The sequence below is a fragment of the Oncorhynchus mykiss genome, chromosome 10 (genome assembly GCF_057628025.1).
Source record: "Oncorhynchus mykiss isolate SJ-2025 chromosome 10, ASM5762802v1, whole genome shotgun sequence".
NCBI classification, from domain to species: domain Eukaryota; kingdom Metazoa; phylum Chordata; class Actinopteri; order Salmoniformes; family Salmonidae; genus Oncorhynchus; species Oncorhynchus mykiss.
This window is the reverse complement of record NC_143031.1, coordinates 16,759,730-16,780,505: the sequence shown is the minus strand read 5'-3', so window position 1 is coordinate 16,780,505 and position 20,776 is coordinate 16,759,730. Positions and strand designations below refer to the sequence as shown.

Below are 20,776 nucleotides of genomic sequence, written 5' to 3'. Positions count from 1 at the left end.
TTAAAGCGTCAGTTCATTCCTCAGTACTCCCCTGATGTTTTCCTGACCACGTGACTTGACAAGGAAAAATCTAATTGTATTTGTCACATGCACCGGATACAAAGACTATTATGGTTCAATAAAGTACCTACCAAAAGGGACACTGCAATACAGTAATTATAAACATTTGTTTACAGATCTTCCAACAATTTCTACACTTACAGCAATATGAAACATTAGCATTGCTCTTGCACCATCCAAAGGCTCAGTTTGGAACTATCCTTGTGAAAAACACAGCTACGACCAAGCTCCGGGGTGAAGTTTCTCCTAGGTACAGATCTAGGCTCAGCTTCCCCTCGCCCAATCCTGACCTTAACCATTTGTGAGGAAAATGCAAAGCCTACCCAAGATCAGCAATAGGGGCAACTTACTCCTGCTCCTATGACCAATACAGAATATGTGGCCATATCGTTACAGTACATAGGCCTATACATTTCTGGCTACTGGGTATTCTGAGGGGAATGAACCAGCTAGTGCATTTGTAACTCAGACAAGATCTCCAGCCGAATCAAAATCAACTATGTCATGCAGAAAAAAATATAATATCCAAGTTTGAGTAGGACCTTCAATGAGTGCCATGCAACTGTACTGTGTCCATATTTGTTCAGCCTGTCTCAGCAGGACATTGAAGCAGCCTTTAGCACCTGAACAGCATATTAAATGACCTCTGTATTATTCAGAAGTCATCTTGAATGCATTTTGTAAGACATTTATGCTACACAGGGCCATCACTTTAAGTCAACCTGTGCTGTCATGTCCCATTGCACACATTGTGCTCCAAAGAAGTGAATGTAAAATGGCTGACATCAAACACATCATGCTCCAAAGAAGTGAAAGCAATGTCTGACTATCAGTTGCATTAGTGTTGCATCACATTGCTGTGATGACAACACTCTGTCCCAAAAGGCACGCTTTTCCGTATGTAGTGCACTTATTTTGACCAAGCCACCTTTTGTTTGGTGCTCAATGAATATAGGTTATATTCATTAGTGCACACCGTAGAGAAATGTTTTGAAACGGAGAACAAAAAAGTGTTTCTTATTGGAAAAGTGCTGGCATAGTCCCTTCCCGTTTTAGTCTGGTTTCTTCCATTTGGTGCCTAGTGAATAAGACCCAGATGTCCCTGGCCTTTTACACTGTTCACTCGCCAGGGCCAGCTGGTGCAATTTCCTGTCTCGCTGGTGTCACAACCCATGTCCCATGGTCGCCTGGTCGGGCAGAAGAACATTGATGCTGTCACATACGGCCAGTATCACTTCAGACATGGAGATGGCCCCAGAGTTCAACTGGTGTGAATTTACATGCGTCCCAAATGGCACCCTATTTCCTATGTAACTTGGACAAAAGTAGTGCACTAAATAGGAAATAGGGTGCCATTTCCAAGGCAGATGTTGACTCATACATCATTCTGTGCCCTAGAGTTCATTCACAGCAGTGAAGAAGACAACTGCTTCTCCTCAGTCTGAATACAAATATGCCTATGGCAGTTTCTTCAACAACAGCAATGTACATCAGGATCTGGTTTTTGTTTTTCTATGTTTTAGAATGTGAGAAACAGGTGGATTTGATTGTGTGAGCCCCACTGTGGATTAAACTTTGAAGAGTGTCTGCGGAAACTGCTTGTTGTTATGTACTTGGCTAATACTGCTGTTTAGCCATCCAGCAAAGTGGATCAAACCTGTCGGTGTCTGCCGTAAGCTGTTTGGTATGACGGCCTGACAGACGCTCCTGTTTATCTGCACTACACTTGGTTTTAGATATATTTTAATTATATAAAATCTCAATATATTTTCAGAAAACCCCTTTTTGGATGTTAGGTACCAAAATAGGTGACACACTTCCTCAATGCAACCATCATGTATTTTTCATCTTGGCAAGAAAATGTAGTGTTGTACATATACATATACGTATTTTATATACAATACATATTGAGCAATTCATGTAATTTTCTTAAATCACATTCAACTCAGTTTAGGAAAAAACATACATAACACAACAATATACATTTATTTCACATGTACAGTGTTCCCTCTTGTAATTACTTGTTTTTCTTGCACAATATTGTCATGTTCTTTCGTTTTGAATGGGAGTTGTGGGTAGTGGGAGAAAGGGAGTGTAATGTCACAATCTGGGGCACAATAGGACGCTGATAAGATGGCCGTTTATTACAAGTTCTACACAACACGTCGAGCAGCACCCACCTCTCTCAAACCATGCATTGTTTCGATATACAACCATTCAGTACAAACAATAGTTAATGCTATGCCTTGTAAATACCCGATTATTTGCTTATTTAAATCGGTGCAGTTGCTGGACATGAAAATACTTTCTACATCTAAGAAGTTGGAATGCTTGGCAACAACATTCCATACACGCTTGAGATGTTGCTGACGCAATGGTTTTACGACAGTTTAACGACAGTTTTTATCGGAAGTTGATCCAGGATGCCGGCGTTCTTGTGCACTCGAGCATCAGCGTGGTCGTTCAGCTCGAAACTTCTTTGCAAGTTTGCGAATTTTCCTACTCTTCGCCCAAGCAGCAGTCAAAGGTTTTCAGCAAGTCGACATTTATTTTTGCAGTCAAGCACAAGTCTGAACTGCGCTATTTCTGAGCAGAGGAAAGGCCTAGCGCCAAGACGGACCGGGCTGAATATTTTTGTACATAATATCTCCATATACCGCAAGAAAATGTCATCTTCGCGGTCAGACCCTGGCATGAGGCAGAGGATGGTGTGGGTGGACTTGGAGGTAACGTTAACGTGCCTTGCTAGCTAGAAGCTAGCAATTGCAACGGGTTTGTTCATTACTGGTAGTTAGCTAACAGCTGTTAGTTGTTAGGTAGGCTATAGCTAAGTTAGCTAAACAAAAACATACTAACGTTAGCTAGCTGTTCAGATAGAACTTGGCCTGACATTGACAACTGTAATGAGGTAATTTGCGGCTAACAACTTTTGATAGCTAGCCAGCCATCTATGGATACCTAACTAGTGTTAGTATAATTAACACCACGGTGTTAGCTTTTTAGCTAGTCCACATCAAATGTCTGCTTCTCTCATAATAATGTTTGCAGACGTCATAGTTAGTTATTGTCTTTATTAGCTAGCAAATTACTAAATCTGTTACACATGCGTTTGCCACTAATCCATCACTCCCACTGCAGTGAGCTGTCAACCTAGTCATTATTTTGTCAGTGTAATGTAATGGTTTTCGAAGGCTGAGATTCAAATGCTGTACTGTATCTAACTAGCTAAACATGCGTGCCATTTTAAGTGTCATGATTAACGTTAGTATCTAACGTAAACTCACTCACTTTTGTACATCTCCTTGCTCCGTACAATTGACCTTATTTTAGCGCCCCAAAAACGTATTCCAGATCAACTGTAATTTCAATACCATTGTAAAGCACCATTTCTCCCCTTTACAACAAAATAAATGACATGACCTAAACGCTGCCCGTTTCTGTATAATTCAAGCAGGCAATGAGCCCCGTCGGGTCTTTAAAAAAATGGCGGGTGGGGAAGCGAAACTAATGCGTGATAGTGAGAAGGAGATGTTGTGGGAAAACTACTTTTTTTCACTAGTTCTGTCCAACTTATCACCTTATCGCTGTCCATTTCTTGTTTTTAAAGGATGGGAGAAGTGCTACACCTGGTGGAGAGAGATTGTAAGACAGAAATAGTTGCTTTATGCGTGCTGTACGTTATGACATGACACGTCACAATGTAACGGAGGGTCCGTTTTTTTAAACTTTTCTCCAATATTATAGAGCCATTACCATGTCGATCAACGCTTGAATAGAAACCTAGTTCACACCCCCGATTTTGAAGTCAACACAGTGGCTACAGTCTTATTAGTTTTCTTTGTAGCCTCGTTTGAATGTTTACGTTAGCTTTTTAATTTTAAACGTCTCATGATTCTCTTGTATGTTATGGAAAGCAAGAAAAGGCCAGAGCAGAATGATGGTGCATTTTCGGTGATGTAGTTGTTTACTATAGCATAGCATTTTGAATGGGAATGTCATCTTTATGCATATTAGCTACAGTAGACCTACACCATTTTCTCTTATTGTGTACATTCTTTTTTCAGATGACAGGACTGGACATAGAGAAGGACCAGATCATTGAGATGGCGTGCCTCATAACAGATTCAGAATTAAATGTTTTAGCTGAGGTAATTCTGGCTGCCACCCAAATTCCTATTGCCTACTTAGTGGTCTATGTTTGACCAGAGCCTTAAGGGCCCTGGTCAAAAGTAGGGCACTACACAGGGAATAGGGTGCCATTTGGGATGCTAGACTGTCATTCAATTGGTTGCATTTAATTCCTCTGTACATTACGTGAAGAATGACGTGAAAGTTATGTTGACAGGGTCCCAATTTGATAATCAACACAACTGGCGAACTGCTGGATGGGATGGACAACTGGTGTAAAGAACATCATGGCAATGTAAGCATAACTTGTGGAACTTTGTCTAGGTCCCGATCCTCTACCCTTTTCCTGAAATGTGAACTTTGACACTCCCTTGTCGTGGATTTCAAAGCATAGCGTTGGTGTAAATGTTGGCTGGAAGAAATTAGCACCACTGTAAAAATCCATGTTAGAAAGTTTGCAAGCGAATGGAAAAAGATGGAGAATTGGGACTGCCTATGCCACCTCATTGCAAGTTGTCTCAGACAGACTAAAATGGTCAGATGCGTTTTGCTTAATGAACAAGATGCTGCACCAGCACAAATAAGTCTCCTAATTCAAAAGTAATCAGTTTAATTACTCAATACATAAACCAAGCAAGCTGAATAGTTAACACATTCATATTGAACATACAGTTGAAGTTGGAAGTTTACATACACTTAGGTTTGAGTCATTAACTAGTTTTTTAACCACTCCACAAATGTCTTGTTAACAAACTATAGTTTTGGCAAGTCGGTTAGGACATCTACTTTGTGCATGACAGAAGTCATTTTTCCAACAATTGTTTACAGACAGATTATTTCACTTATAATTCACTGTATCACAATTCCAGTGGGTCAGAAGTTTACATGCACTAAGTTGACTGTGCCTTTCAACCGCTTGGAAAATTTCAGAAAATGTTGTCTTGGCTTTAGAAGCTTCTGATAGGCTAATTGACATCAATTGGAGGTGTACATGTGGCTGTATTTCAAGGCCTACCTTCAAACTCGGTGCCTCTTTGCTTGACATCATGGGAAAATCTAAATAACATCATCCAAGACCTCAAAGAAAATTGTAGACCTCCACAAGTCTGGTTCATCCTTGGGAGCAATTTCCAAATGCCTGAAGGTACCACGTCCGTGTTCTGTCTCCTAGAGATTAACTTACTTTGGTGCGAAAAGTGCAAATCAATCCCAGAACAACAGCAAAGGACCTTGTGAAGATGCTGGAGGAAACAGGTACAAAGTATCTATATCCACAGTAAAATGAGTCCTATATCGACATAACCTGAAAGGCCACTCAGCAAGGAAGAAGCCACTGTTCCAAAACCGCCATTAAAAAAGCCAGACTACGGTTTGCAACTGCACATGGGGATAAAGATAGTACTTTTTGGAGAATTGTCCTCTGGTCTGATGAAACAAAAAGATAACTGTTTGGCCATAATGACCATCGTTATGTTTGGAGCACGGTGGTGGCAGCATCATGTTGTGGGGGTGCATTGCTGCAGGTGGGACTGTTGAATTTTACAAAATAGATGGCATCATGAGGAAGACAAATTATGTGGATATGTTGAAGCAACATCTCAAGACATCAGGCAAGAAGTTAAAGCTTGGTCCAAATGGACAATGACCCCAAGCATACTACCAAAGTTGTGGCAAAATGGCTTAAGGAACAACAGTCAAGGAATTGGAGTGGCCCTGACCTCAAGCCCATAGAAAACTTGTGGGCAGAACTGAAAAAGCGTGTGCAAGCAAGGAGGACTACAAACCTGACTCAGTTACACCAGCCCTGTCAGGAGGAATGGGCCAAAATTCACCCAACTTATTGTGGGAAGCTTGTAGAAGGCTACCCAAAACATTTGGCCCAAGTTAAACAATTTAAAGGCAATGCTACCAAATACTAATTGAGTGTATGTAAACTTCTGACCCACTGGGAATGTGATGAAAGAAATGAAAGCTGAAATAAATCATTCTCTCTACTGCTACTACTACTTCACGTTATTAAAATAAAGTGGTGATCCTAACTGACAGGGAATTTTTACTAGGATTAAATGTCAGGAATTGTGAAAAAAACGAGTTTAAATGTAGTTGTCTAAGGTGTATGTAAACTTCTGACTTCAACTGTAATACATTATGTTCCATAAGTCTTTACTTTGTGACATTATCTTAGTGCCAACAACCACAATACCTGTATTGTGTGTAGATGAATAATACATTTAATTTATTGAATTTGGAAAGTATGCAGGCCCCTTGACTTTTCTCCAGAGATGTTTGAGTGTGGCCTCTGGCTGGGCCACTCAAACACATTCAGACGTCCTGAAATCACTCCTGTGTTGTCTTGGCTGTGTGCTTAGGGTCGTTGTCCTGTTGGAAGGTGAACCGTTGTCCCAGTCCAAGGTCCCGAGTGCTCTGGAGCAAGGATCTCCCTGTACTTTGCTTTGTTCATCTTTCCCTTGATCCTGACTAGTCTCCCAGTACCTACTGCTGAAAAACATCCCCACAGCATGGTACTACCACCACCATGCTTCACCGTAGGGGTGGTGTCATGATTCCTCCAGAAGTGACGCTTGTCATTCAGACCAAAGAGTTCAAATCTTGGTTTCATCAGACCAGAGAATCTTGTTTCTCACGGTCTGAGAGACTTTAGGTGCCGTGTGGCAAACTCCAAGCGGGCTGTCATGTGCCTTTTTTTTACTGAGGAGTGGCTTCCGTCTGGCCACTCTACCATAAAGGCCTGATTTAGTGGAGTGCTGCAAAGACAGATTGACTATCAGGTTCTTGGTCAGTTCCCGGACCAATGCCTTACTCCCCCGATTGCTCAGTTTGGCTGGGCGGCCAGCTCGGAAGAGCCTTGGTGGTTCCAAACTGCTTCCATTTTAAGAATGATGGAGGCCACCGTGTTCTTGGGGGCCTTCAATGCTGCCAACATTTTTTTGTTACCCTTCCCCAGATCTATCCTCAACACAATCCTGTCTCGGAGCTCCACGGACAATTCCTTCAACATCATGGCTTGGTTTTTGCTCTGACACGCGTTGTCAACTGTGGTACCTTATATGGACAGGTGTGTGCCCTTCCAAATAGCCACTCAGATTTTTTTTATAAGCCACATTTTCTTTTTTGCCTCTAACAAAATAAAAAACGGATGAGCATGCTTTGTAATGTTTCTAAAACAGTAAATGTATTACTAGTAAGAAGTTGTGGTATATTGTTTAATTTCATTTTTTGTTGACTGAGTTTTTTTAAACTAAAATATCACACATGAGACACATTTTCACTACTCCAGTAATGTGACTGTAGTCGGATTTGTGCCAATGTGATTGAGTCTGACTAGTAGAAGCGTTGTTTTCTTCCCTAATAGTTGATGCGCAAACATAGGAAAACAACCTAGCTTGTGAACAAAACAATGTAAATAGCCAAGAAACACAAGGACAGTCTCACAGTAGACCTTCGTTTCAAGTAAATTAAACCAATTTCATGCCTGTGCGCAGTGCTTCTAAAAATGATTATTTCACTCAGCTCTTCACGTGCGCACAGCCCCCAGCCAGGCAGTGTTGCAGCGCGAGTTGGAATAGGCTACAGGATTCGTAGTTATTTGACTTTGTGCGATTCATTTACCAGCTAGGAAACAAAACGGCAGAAATACTTTTTTGAACAGCTGCTGCAGCATTTATTTTACTATACATTTTACTATACTTGACTATTTTTATTCGGAAATGCATGTGGAACCCTGACACCCACCGATGTGGCTGATGAAATTGACATTTTCCCCACCAATGTCAAAATCTACCCGTAGGTGTTAATTTTAAGCCCTGGTCTAGATTGTTGTCACTATGCTCAGCACTTATGACCAGTTGTCTAGACGCTTTATGGATTCAGCTCTGACTCTCAAGCAAGAGAATATTTCAGAACCCTTCCATTGAGAACAGCTCATCCATATTTTACGCTGTCATCTAGCCAGCTACATTGTGTATTAAATTGCCTAGTAAATATTTGCTTCAGTCTTTGTTTCCTTGCTCTCAATTTGCTTTGAGCAATGATCAGTAGGATTATGAGCTGGGATCTTATCAATAAATAAAATGCACAACTTTGTAGGGTTCACAAGGAGAGCATGTGTTAAGCAATTTTATAATGTTCTATAATAATGTTGCATAATCACCTTCCGGTGTAAAAACCATTAAAAGATGAGAATAGGCATTGGTCTGAAGCTGAAAAATAATGAGCACTGCAATGTCTATTCCACTTTTTCGGATTCAGAAAAAAACTCATTTTTTGGTTTTAATAGTGTATACTTACCCCTGTGCATTCTGTTTCCCAGTCTGGGTTGACACAGGCAGTGAGGGACAGTAAGATCTCGCTGCAGCAGGCTGAGTACGAGTTCCTCTCTTTCATCAGACAGCACACCCCACCTGGCCACTGTCCCCTTGCAGGTGAGTGGTCCTCTTTCTTCACTGGACTATAAACGTAGAGAATACCGTCATTAAAACACGGTCACACCTGGGTCGTATTCAGTAGAAAACACTCTGAAAACAGGGTGAAACAGGGAGTTTCCCTGGGTGCCAGATCTGTTTGGGTTATCATGCAGACTCTTTGTCACTCGTTGTCATGCCAAACATGTTTGACTTAACAATAAGCAATGGAGTTGGCAGGAGCACAAACAGTTATAGGACAAGGTGTTTTTGGTACCACCTTGTTTAGAATGTTTTTAACACTGTTACCATTTTATTTTGTCACTTTGCAAAATTTTACTTATCCTTTGCCATGCAAAGGTCCTCCTATGCCACTGAGTGGAAAATATACATTTTTCTTGCTGAGGAAGCATTGTAGCACTTTCGGCACATCCAAAACTGAATGACTGATGCGTTCTTTTTCCCTGCAGGGAACTCTGTGCATGCTGACAAGAAGTTCCTGGACAAGTACATGCCCCAGTTCATGCACCATCTCCACTACAGGATCATCGACGTGAGCACGATCAAGGAGCTCTGCAGGTGTGTGTGTGTGTGTGTGTCGATAAGGCATAGGTACTTCACCTATTTACCCAAGTCAGTCAGTATGTCTTCAGAGAGAGTGGTCAGTCCAATGTGTCTCTGGCTCAGTCAACTCAGATGGATAGAGAACAGGCCTTAAGTTAGCTAAAGTTAGCTGAAGTTTGTAATGGCTGTTTAAAGAGAGCTGAACCATGAACTACAGTTTCTCCCAGCCCATAGACTACTTTCAGGGTGAGAAACAATCTAACATCAAGTTGTAAAATAGTGAACTATTCCTTTAATGGCTATTTATCCATTTTCACGTGCCTTGATGTGAACTGTGGTATTCATGCACTTTCATGCATTTTGTTAATTTAGCAGATTCTCTTCTACTTAGCAACTTCCTTGTATGTGGTTCAATTTAACTTTCTAAAGGCAAATGACCTGTTCAATGCCTTACTTCATAAATGTATGAAACAACAGTGTCTTCAAACAGACAAATATTGCTGTTATGTGATGTCATTTCTGAGAAGGAGCAGAGTTTAATTTGTGTATGTGTCCCGCTACTCAAGACGGTGGTTTCCAGAAGAATACAAGCTCGCACCACAGAAGAAAGCGTCTCACAGGCAAGTCTGACAGAAGTGTTTTAAGAGTCAAGCTCAAAGTACCATAATCATGTTAGAAATGTCTGGCCTTTGACAGATGTCAATGAGCTGTGCATTGGATCAAGTAGATATTGATGCATAGAAGTGTTACTGTTGTATGAATCTCCCAAATGGGGACTGAGGTTCGATTCCCATGCCCATCCTTTCCATTGTTTTCCCGACCTGCCTGTATCCCGCTCTTTTTTCAGAACTGTCAATACATTTATAAAATACCCTTAACTTCTTGATCCTACTTGAGACGCAGACGTCTCAAGTAGGCACCTGGAAATGCAAATGCGCTACGCTAAATGCTAAATGTACTCGTTAAAACTCAAACGTTCATTAAAATACACATGCAGGGTATTGAATTAAAGCTACACTCGTTGTGAATCTAGCCAACAAGTCAGATTTAAAAAATGCTTTTCGGCGAAAGTATGAGAAGCTATTATCTGATAGCATGCAACACCCCAAAATGCCTGAAGGCGACGTAAACAAAATAATTAGCGTAGCCGGCGCTACACAAAAACGCAGAAATAAAATATAAAACATTCATTACCTTTGATGATATTCTTTGTTGGCACTCCTATATGTACCATAAACATCACAAATTGGTCTTTTTCCCGATTAAATCCGTCCATGAATGCCCAAAATATCCATTTGTATAGCCTGTCCGCTTCAGGAAAAAAGCTCTCTTCCAACACGCAACGTCATTTTTAAAAATGATATAAGTTGCCTATATTCTTTGACAAAACACTTCAACCTACTTTTGTAACCCAACTTTAGGTATTTGTAAACGTTAATATGCGATCAAATTGATCACTGGGCGATCTGTATTCAATAGCAGCTACTCAAGAAAACAATGTCCATTTTTCAATCTTCCAAAATCGATTGAGGTAGGCTGGATGGAATGACGGATCTATTGGTAATGTCTCAAAGGATTTTTGTCAATGAAAATGACGTTTTTGGCGACATCGTGTGGAAGCTGTAGGAATTGCATCCGTGTCCATATTAAATTTGGTTTCCTTTAAACAGTCCATGAAAGGGGCGCATGGATACTTTTTTTCAGCTTTCAGTGACCAGTTTTTCTTGCGCTTTTCGATGAAACACACGCTCTGTTATAGTCACAGCCGTGATTTAACCAGTTTTAGAAACTTCAGTGTTTTCTATCCACACATACTAATCATATGCATATACTATATTCCTGGCATGAGTAGCAGGACGCTGAAATGTTGCGCGATTTTTAACAGAATGTTCGAAAAAGGAGGATGAAGAGGTTAATATTAAAAAAAACAACAACAAAAAACACTTTGAATGTGTAGGTGTCAACTTTTGACTGGTACTGAATATTCTCTATGTACACATCTGTGTGTACATAGAGTATACCCAAAATAGAACCGCTTAAAATGATTATACAGATTGTGTATGAGTTATAAAGTGCCATCTTGTAATCGTCTTTCCCTTTCTAGAGCACTGGGCGATATTCAGGAGAGCATCAAGGAACTGCACTTCTACAGAGCACATGTTTTCAAATCGCAAACAGAGGAAAAGAAGCGCAAGATATTGCAAAATTGTGACAGCAACAAAAGTGTTTGAGGGGGTTCCAAGGTGGGTGTTGAGGTTAAGAGATGGAGTAAGAGGTATTGTCTGAGTCCCAAATGGCACCCTAATTCCTTGTCAAAAGTAGTGCACGACATGGGGAATAGGGTGCCATTTTTGCGCAGACAAGGTTTTAGATTCTGAAAATAAATACAATTTGCAAAGCTGAATTTGAACTTTAATCTCCCGTCTGCCAAGAAAACTGTGATCATCGTTTTCTTATTCACACCTGTCTTTCCTCAATCCGTTTTTAGCTCCTATTTGCATTTGGCTGCAAAGGCATCTTGGTTTCCAAGTTCAACGTGGACATTTCCTTGTTTGGAAAAAAGCTGCTTTGCACTTGTTTTGGCTTTTTATGGGGATTTTAGCCGTTTGACAAAATCACATCTAAAATGTGTCCTTTCAGTTCTGTTGCCAATATTATCTGGGATTGATTCATCATTTTCATATTTTATCAGATTATACCAGAAACAATAAACTCAATTTTCTTTGAACCATCTTGTGCAAATTTCTGGCATGTCTAAATTTGATGTACTGATTCTAACACTAGATGGCAGTTTGTGCTTATATAAGGGATACCAATATTAAGAAATCTGACACACAAATAGACCGTAGTGTGTACTGTCTATCCACTCAGTCATTGTCTGACTATGCCAGTTGGTGTAGGGTGACTTTTCCTCTAGACACTGATCTTGAGTCAAATTGGGTCATTTTACCCACTTGTGTAAATGTAGAATTGGGCAAGGGAAGCTAATCCTAGATGTGAACCTAAGGGAAATGTCACCCTGGTGACTGGAAAAACTGCTTAGACTGACCACAAAACACACAACTGATGGTTAACCTAAGGTTAACCATGAGGTGACAACGGGGTCTTGTTTAGAAGTGTGCAACATATAACATTGCAGATAGAAATGCTATGAATAGAGTTGAACCGATTCCTTGTCAGAGCAGAGCCACTCATTCTTTACACAATGTATTTCTATCTGAGCGTAGCCCTTGTTTTAGCCAGATCTTCTCGGTTCAATTGAAGAGCAAAGTGTTGTCTACTACTTTTCATATCTGAAGGTTTTCAAAGGTCATTTGATCTTTGTGCATTTTAGCTTGCAATTGTTGAAGGGTAGGTGTGTGTTTGTAAAATACTACTTGAGACAGGGTTTCCATGCTCTTTACTTTATGAAAAACAACACATCAAAAAATGTCAAGACTTCAGTAAACAACAGTATCATCGAGCGAATGACCATGGCCAGTAACGCATTTCAGAGCGATGGCATATGATTGTCAACTCCCAATCTCCACCTTGTTATTTTCTGCATGTGTCTCAAAGGGCTTTTATTGGGATTAAGAACACTCTGCTTTAAGGCAAGACTTACAGCACTCTGTACAGCGACATGACACCTCTTAAGCTACACCGTAGGTTACACACCAACCAACTCTTAACATCCAGCTGCTTCCTCTTTGGGCTAGATAATTATTCAGGAACTGTTAATAGGCCGAAAGTATGATCATCATAGCAATATTTGAAACACAACTTGTCTTGAACAAATTCTGTGCGAATTTGAAATGTAACCAAATGCATTTCACAATGGTTGATCTGTGTGTGTGTGCTTTGCTAAGTGCAGTGTGGAGTTAATGGCCTGTCTTATTGTAGTGTTCCTCTAACCTTACCTCCCTCCTTCTCTGGGACTGCCAGCCAGGTGGATAACTCCAGGCTTTTTTTACACCCCCTGCTTGACCTCTGCGACAGGTCAACTCTGGGAGAGCGATGGAGTAGAGTATCTGGACAGAGCACGTGAAATCACGCCTGATTTTTTTTTTTTTAAAACCCACTGAGACCTTGGGAGAATCGTTTTTTAAAACACAGGCCATGACCCATCTGTCTAGCCTACTCCTTACTAAAACTACAGAAATCTAATGTGATTTGTCACATCCTTCTTAAACAATCGGTGTAGTATAGTAACAGTGAAATCCCTACTTACGGGCCCTTCCCAGCAATGTAGAGAGAAATATAGAACAAATAACACAATAAATAAATGCTTTGTTCACTGCGGCAGGTAGGTTACCGGTTAAGAGCATTGGGCCAGTAACCAAAGGGTTGCTGGTTTTAATCCCTGGGCCAAGTAGGTGAAAAATGTCTGTGCCCTTGAGCAAAGCACTTAACTCTAATTGCTCCTGTAAGTCGCTCTGCATAAAAGCGTCTGCTAAGTGACTAATACATTTTTAAATGTATTTAGTGTACTCTACTTATAGTACTATATACTATTTAACCTACTGTTTAGAAAAAAACAGTGTTCAAAAAATATCTTCTATCATGTGCAGCAAATTCTACTAGACGATAAGCCTAAATGAGGATGACATCCTGGCATGTTAAGCATACTGAACACGGCCAAAAAAGAAACGTCCTCACTGTCAACTGCGTATGGCCACCAGCTGCATTAGTACTGCAGTGCATCTCCTCCTCATGGACTTCGCTGGCCATGGCAGAGCACTGACATTGACACTGACATCCGATGCTGCTGTGACACACCGACCCAGACCATGATGGACCCTCCACCTCCAAATAGATCCCGCCTCGGTGTAACGCTCATTTCTTTGACGATAAACGCAAATCCGACCATCACCCCTTGTGAGACAAAACCGCGACTCGTCGGTGAAGAGCACTTTTGCCAGTCCTGTCTGGTCCAGCGACGGTGGCTTTGTGCCCATAGGTGATGTTGCCGGTGATGTCTGGTGAGGACCTGCCTTACAACAGGCCTACAAGCCCTCAGTCCAGCCTCTCAGCCTATTGCGGACAGTCTGAACACTGATGGAGGGATTGTGCATTCCTGGTGTAACTCGGGCAGTGCTTGTTGCCATCCTGTACCTGTCCCGCAGGTGTAATGTTCGGATATACCGATCCTGTGCAGCTGTTGCTACACGTGGTCTGTCGCTGCGAGGACGATCAGCTGTCCGTCCTGTCTCCTTGTAGCACTGTCTTAGGCGTCTCACGGTACAGACATTGAGATTTATTGCTCTGGCCTCATCTGCAGTCCTCATACCTCCTTGCAGCATGCCTAAGGCACGTTCACACAGATGAGCAGGGACCCTGGGCATCTTTCTTTTGGTGTTTTTCAGAGTCAGTAGAAAGGCCTCTTTAGTGTCCTAAGTTTTCATAACTGAACTTAATTGCCTACCGTCTAAGCTGTTAGTGTCTTAACGACCGTTCCACAGGTGGTTCTTTTAATTATGGTTCATTGAACAAGCATGGGAAACAGTATTTAAACCCTTTACTATGAAGATCTGTGAAGTTATTTGGATTTTTATGAATTTTCTTTGAAAGAGGGTCCTGAAAAAGGGACACTTTTTTTTCAACATTTCACACTATAAAATGTTCTAGTTTTGCGTCATCAAAAAGTACTCTTTAGAACACAAGTATTGGTATTCGGACACCACCATGTTTTGAAAAGGAGACGAGAAATGACGTGAGTTACCTTGCCAGGCCTCATCAAAGTATCTGGCTGCCCCACTAACCCTAACCCCACTTTGATTCAAGTGTCCTCGTTTCTGTTCAGAGGCTTCTTATACGGGACAGACAAACAATCAGCAGATGAACACCACATCCCAAAGGCACCCTATATTCCCTTAGGGCTCCCGAGCGGCGCAGCGGTCTAGAAGCGTCATTGGGAGTCCCATAGGGCTGTGCACAATTGGCCCAGTGTCATTCGGGTTAGGGTTTGCCCTGGGGTAGGCCGTCATTGTAAATAAGAATTTGTTCTTAACCGACTTGCTTAGTTATTTTTTTTATTTTATTTAACCTTTATTTAACCAGGAAGGGCTCATTGAGATTAAAATATATGTTTCAAGAGCGCCCTGGCCAAGATAGACAGCACCAAGTCATTACAAAAAAATTAGACAGACAACATGAAAAACTACAAGTAATCTAGTAAAAACCATTGAATTCACAAGAGTATAAAACAGCAAATTAAAAACATTGACAGGTCAGGGAATCAGCCTCAAAATCCTTCATCAGTGATTTAAAAACACCAATAGGGACAAGTTCTTCCAGTTTAAAAGTATTTTGTAAGGTGTTCCAAGACGATGGCGCAGAGTACATAAAAGCCCTTTTACCAAATTTAGTTCGGACATTTGGAACAGTTAGCAGGATAAAGTCAAGCGAACGAAGAGAGTACCCACCACATTTCTGAACAATAAAAATGCACAAATAAAAAGGTAATAAACCCAAAATGGCTTTGTAAATAAAAGTATACCAGTGACTTAGCCTTTGAGTGACTAGAGAAGGCCAGCCAACCCTGGTATTCAAAGTGCAGTGGTGCGTAAGGGTTTTGCAGTTTAAAAAAATCTCAAAGTGCCATGGTAAAGAGTGTCAATTGATCTCAAACACTGAGCGTTTGAGATCATATATAAAGCATTCATATATAAAATATCCCCATAGTCTAGTAAAGTCATAAATATAGCTGATACTAGCCTCCTGGTTTCAAAAGAAAAACAGGCCTTATTCCTAAAATAAACTAAAGTTAAATAAATTAGTGGGAATGCACTCCTTTTGACCAGGGCACTATGACAGGATTGGGTTGGTTGGGTTGGTTGGAGGCATATGATGGGCTGTATACTGGGGGGACTGTTTATGTGAGTCTCTAGCTTTGAATAATCCTTACTTGATTTCACACAGCCTATCTGTTTGGGAAGCAGCCGAAGCCTAAGCACGAGCTTTTGAGGGAGTGTGCATGTGAGGGATTGTGTATGCCAGTGAGTGTGTTTCTCTTGTGTACTAGTGTGGGTTTACAGTTTGTGCGTACACTCTTGAGTCTTACTCTTCCTGAGTAAGTGTGTCTCTTGCCACTTTGGCGCTGATTCATCCCCTCACTTCCTTCTCTCAACTGTCCGTGCCCCCGGAGAGGTAACACCTGTGCGCTCTTTTCTTCAAGTACAAATCGATGAAGGGGCAATCTCACCGCCTTGGAGGACATGCGGTGTGAGTGTGACGTGCTTCAGCTCACTGGGATTCAAACTAATCTGACCGGGCAGGTCAGAGAGAGGAGGAGAAGAAAGATAAACATCTGACCTGGCTTCACAAGGAGAAGGGTGCGTCCGAAGTAGCCTCCTTTTATATTGCATTACTTTTTTTACCAGATCCCATAGGGCTCCTGTCAAAAATAGTGCACTACACTATATATTCAAACGTATGTGTACACCCCTTCAAATTAGTGGGTTCAGCAATTTCAGCCACACCCGTTGCTGACAGGTGTATAAAATCGAGCACACAGCCATGAAATCTCCATAGACAAACATTGGCAGTAGAATCTCCTTACTGAAGAGCTCAGTGTCTTTTAAAATGGACCATCATAGGATGCCACCTTTCCAACAAGTCAGTTCGTCAAATATCTGTCCTGTTAGCGTTGCCACGGTCAACTGGAAGTGCTGTTAATTTGAAATGGAAATGTCTAGGAGCATCAACGGCTCAGCTGCGGAGTGGTAGACTATACAAGTTCACAGAACGGGACTGCCGAATGCTGAAGCGCACAATGCGTAAAAATTGTCTGTCCTCGGTTGTAACACTCGCTATCGAGTTCCAAACTGACTCGAAGCAATGTTGGCACAACTGTTAATCGGGAGCTTCATGGAAAGGGTTTCCATGGCCGAGTAGCTGCACACAAGCCAAGGAACACCATGCGCAATGCCAAGTGTGGGCTGGAGTGGTGTAAAGCTCGCCGCCATTAGACTCTGGAGCAGTGGAAATGCGATCTCTGGAGTGATGAATCCTGCTTCACCATCTGGCAGTCTCACGGACGAGTCTGGGTTTGGCGGATGCCAGGAAAATGCTACCTGCCCGAATGCATAGTGCTAACTGTAATGTTTGGTGGAAGAGGAATAATGGTCTCGGGCTGTTTTTCTTGGTTCGGGCTAGGCCCCTTAGTTCCAGTGAGGGGAAATCTAAACACTTCCGCATACAGTAACATGCTGTTTTGTGCTTCCAACTTTGTGGCATTAGTTTGGGGAAGGCCCTTTCCAGTTTTCAGCATGACGGTGCCCAACCTCACTAATGCTCTTGTGGCTGAATGAAAGCAATTTCCCGCTGCAATGTTCCCACATCTAGTGGAAAGCCTTCACAGAAGAGTGGAGGCTATTTATAGCAGCAAAGGGGGGCACAACTCTATATTAATGCCTGTGATTTTGGAATGAGATGTTTGACGATCAGGTGTCCACATACTTTTGGTCATGTTGTGTATATAGGGAATAGGGTACCATTTCTGACGCTGACAGAAACGTGCCTTAGCCTGTCTTTCCGTTAACTTCCTTTTTGTTCCTTCCAGACATGTGACCCACCTGTCACTCATCACGTAACCTTGATGAGACAAGCGTGAGGCGTTTTACCCTGCACCTGTTCCGGACCATGTGAGCTGTCAATTTTACTGCAATGGCACACCGCTAAGAGGGATGGACAAAAAAATATACTTACTAGGATCCCTCTTTGGGTCATACATTGTCATATTTACATCATTATGCTGCATACTGTATCTCTTAGAGTATAGAGGAAAGCAGACCATTATATTGTCACTTGCTTTGAGTATGTATGTTGTAACATTTTATCTTGCATCTGTCAGAATTAAACCACTCACTCAAGAAAGTCTGCATCCATGCGCGACCTCCCCTCCCATACAGGCCCAATGCCAAATCAACCCCTAAGCCCTACACATTATTTACTTGTAGAGATCCCATGGACTTTTCACAGATTTTGTTGTTACAGCCTGAATTTAAAATGTATTACATTTAGATTGTGTCACTGGCCTACACACAATAACCGATAATGTGAAAATAGAATTATGTTTACAAATGTAATCAATTAAAAGCTGAAATGTTTTTAGTCTAAGTATTCAACCCCTTTGTTATATAAATAAAAATGTGCTTAAAAGTCACATTAGTTGCATGGAATAATAGTGTTTAGCATGATTTTTGAATGACTACCTCATCTCTGTACCCCACACATACAGTTAACTGTAAGGTCCCTCAGTTGAGCAGAGCATTTCAAACACAGTTTCAACCACAAAGACCAGGGATGTTTTCCAATGCCTTCCAAAGAAGGGTACCTATTGGTAGATGGGTCAAAATAAAAAAGCAGATTTTGAATATCCCTTTGATCATGGTGATTTATTAATTACGCTTTGAATGGTGTATCAATACACCAAGTCACTACAAAGATACAGGCTTCCAACTCAGCTGCTGGAGAGGAAGGAAACCACTCAGGGATTTCACCATGAGGCCAATGGTGACTTTTTAAAGCAGTTAAGAGTTTAATGACTGTGATAAGAGAACTGTGGATGGATCAACAACATTGTAGTTATTCCACATTACTAACCTAAATGACAGAGTGAAAAGGAAGCCTGTCAGAATAAAAAAATATTCCAAAACATGCATCCTGTTTGCAATGAGGCACTAAAGTAAAACTGCAAAAAATGTTGCCAAGAAATTAACTTTATGTAATGAATACAAAACGTTATGTTTGGGGCAGATCTAACACAACACATTACTGAGTTCCACTCTTCATATTTTCAAGCTTGATGGTAGCTTCATCATGTTATGGGTATGCTAAGACTAGGGAGTTAAGACTAAGATTAGGATACCAAAAAAAAGGAATGGAGCTAAGCACAGGCAAAAATCTTCCAACTGACACAGAGACAAAGTCACCTTTCAGCAGGACAATAACCTAAAACACAAGGCCATTTACAGTATACACTGGAGTTGCTTACCAAGACGACATTGAATGTTCCTTAGTGGTCTAGTTACAGTGTTGACTTAAATAAGCATGAAAACTTATGGCCAGACTTGAAAATGGCTGTATAGCAATGATCAACAACCAGCTTGAAGAATTTCTAAAAGAATAATGTATTTTACAATCCAAGTGTGTGAAGCTTCTTAGAGACTTACCCAGAAAGACTCACAGCTGTAATCGCTGAGGTGATTCTAACATGTACTGACATAGGGGTGTGAATATTTATGTAAATGAGATATTTCTGTATTTCATTTTCAATACATTTGCGAACACTTACTAAAAACATGTTTTCACTTTGTCATTATGGGGTATTGTTTGTAGATGGGTAAGATTTAAAAATATATATTTAATCGCGGCTGTAACACAATGTGTAATAAGTCGAGGGTATGAATACTTTCTAAAGCCACTGTAGCTCCACCTTACCGTATGAATAGGCTAGGTGGAAGTTTCACCATGTTGCTTCTACCAATCAAATCCTCTGATCTTCAAGTGCGTAGGCCTTAGTTGTCGATTTGGGATTGGTGAATCGGCACCTCTGAGGCAAACTCAAAACCCACATCTGTCTTATCGATAAACCCCCGAACACCCTCTGGCACCCGATTTAGGTCCTTCTTTTAATGCTCTTCTGTTCGTACTTCGCCTGTACAGCGACTACTACTCTGCACTAGCAGCCTACGCTCCAATGCCACTGATTGTCCTCAGAACCCCATTAGAAGAGCTGTTTGATTACACAGATTAAGAGCTGTGATTAGGGGGATTGATAGGATAGGGACACAGGCGGCGCAATAGATGGAATCAGGAGAGGCAACTTCCCATATGCCCCTGACTGCGTATCACATCCCAAATGGCACCCTAGTCTCTATGTAGTGCACTACTTTTGACCAGGGTCCATATGGGTCCCCGTAGGGTAGTGCCCTACATATTGAATAGGGTACCATTTGGGACACTACCTGCCTAGAAGGAGGCAGTGTTCATGTCGTCAGCAGCTTTCTCATCCTCAACTAAATCTGTGTTCCCCTCGCTTGCTCACTCTGTGTGACTGCCCAGGGAGAATTAACGATCCACTAGCACCGGTATGGCACGAGGCCCCCTTTATAGAGATGTCATTGCTGAGATGTGATTTTTGCACTGATTAATTAAGGAATGCTATTTCATTACGTCTGCGGTAATTGATATAGATTGCTAGTCTTTTCCCTCAGATTTTTCCCCTATGTTGTGTTAATCATATCCCTGCATTGGGTTTCCAACATATGCTAATGGCAATGGGCAAATCCAACCTTGAATGTTATCATTGTATTTTTTTGAGGTTTTGGTCTTGAGTGACTGTGATAATATCTGATGGTGAACAGGCAGGAACCACATGAATAATGTTCATGTACTTGGCCTAAACCGTTACAATTGGCCATGTAATCCTTTGGGCATTTTTACTGTAGTTCTGTCAGAGTGGTCATTGGATTCTTGGTCACCTCATTGACTAAGATCCTTTTTGTCCAGTTTCTGAGTTTGATCGGATCACCAGCTCTAAGGAAGGGTAGTTTCATTTTTTTTTCATTTCCCCAATGATGGAGACAATTGTCGTGTCTTTGGCTATGCCCGATTAAGTG

The 20,776-nt window shown here is 41.3% G+C and overlaps 1 protein-coding gene across 3 annotated transcripts; it reads left to right on the top strand.

The window, feature by feature from the left end:
* The first annotated feature begins 2,148 nt into the window (after positions 1–2,148).
* rexo2 (RNA exonuclease 2) lies at positions 2,149–18,334 on the top strand. 3 transcript variants are annotated; one of them, XM_021617611.3, is made up of 8 exons: positions 2,435–2,786; positions 4,125–4,208; positions 4,406–4,483; positions 8,519–8,630; positions 9,080–9,188; positions 9,740–9,793; positions 11,278–11,416; positions 17,716–18,334. In XM_021617611.3, the coding sequence occupies exons 1-7, from the start codon at positions 2,484–2,486 to the stop codon at positions 11,402–11,404; spliced, it is 867 nt and encodes a 288-aa protein (XP_021473286.1). In that variant the 5' UTR covers positions 2,435–2,483; the 3' UTR covers positions 11,405–11,416; positions 17,716–18,334. The 3 variants fall into 3 exon arrangements, with proteins under 3 accessions (XP_021473285.1, XP_021473286.1, XP_021473287.1); XM_021617612.3 differs by lacking the exon at positions 17,716–18,334 and adding an exon at positions 11,662–11,901; XM_021617610.3 differs by lacking the exon at positions 17,716–18,334 and having other exon boundaries at positions 2,149–2,786; positions 11,278–11,901.
* Positions 18,335–20,776: the final 2,442 nt, after the last annotated feature.

Coding starts and splice junctions, on each gene's coding strand:
- rexo2 (XM_021617611.3), top strand. CDS start 2,484: ATGCCGGCGTTCTTGTGCACTCGAGCATCAGCGTGGTCGTTCAGCTCG. Junction 4,209..4,405: donor AATTAAATGTTTTAGCTGAG/GTAATTCTGGCT, acceptor TTATGTTGACAG/GGTCCCAATTTGATAATCAA. Junction 4,484..8,518: donor GTAAAGAACATCATGGCAAT/GTAAGCATAACT, acceptor TCTGTTTCCCAG/TCTGGGTTGACACAGGCAGT.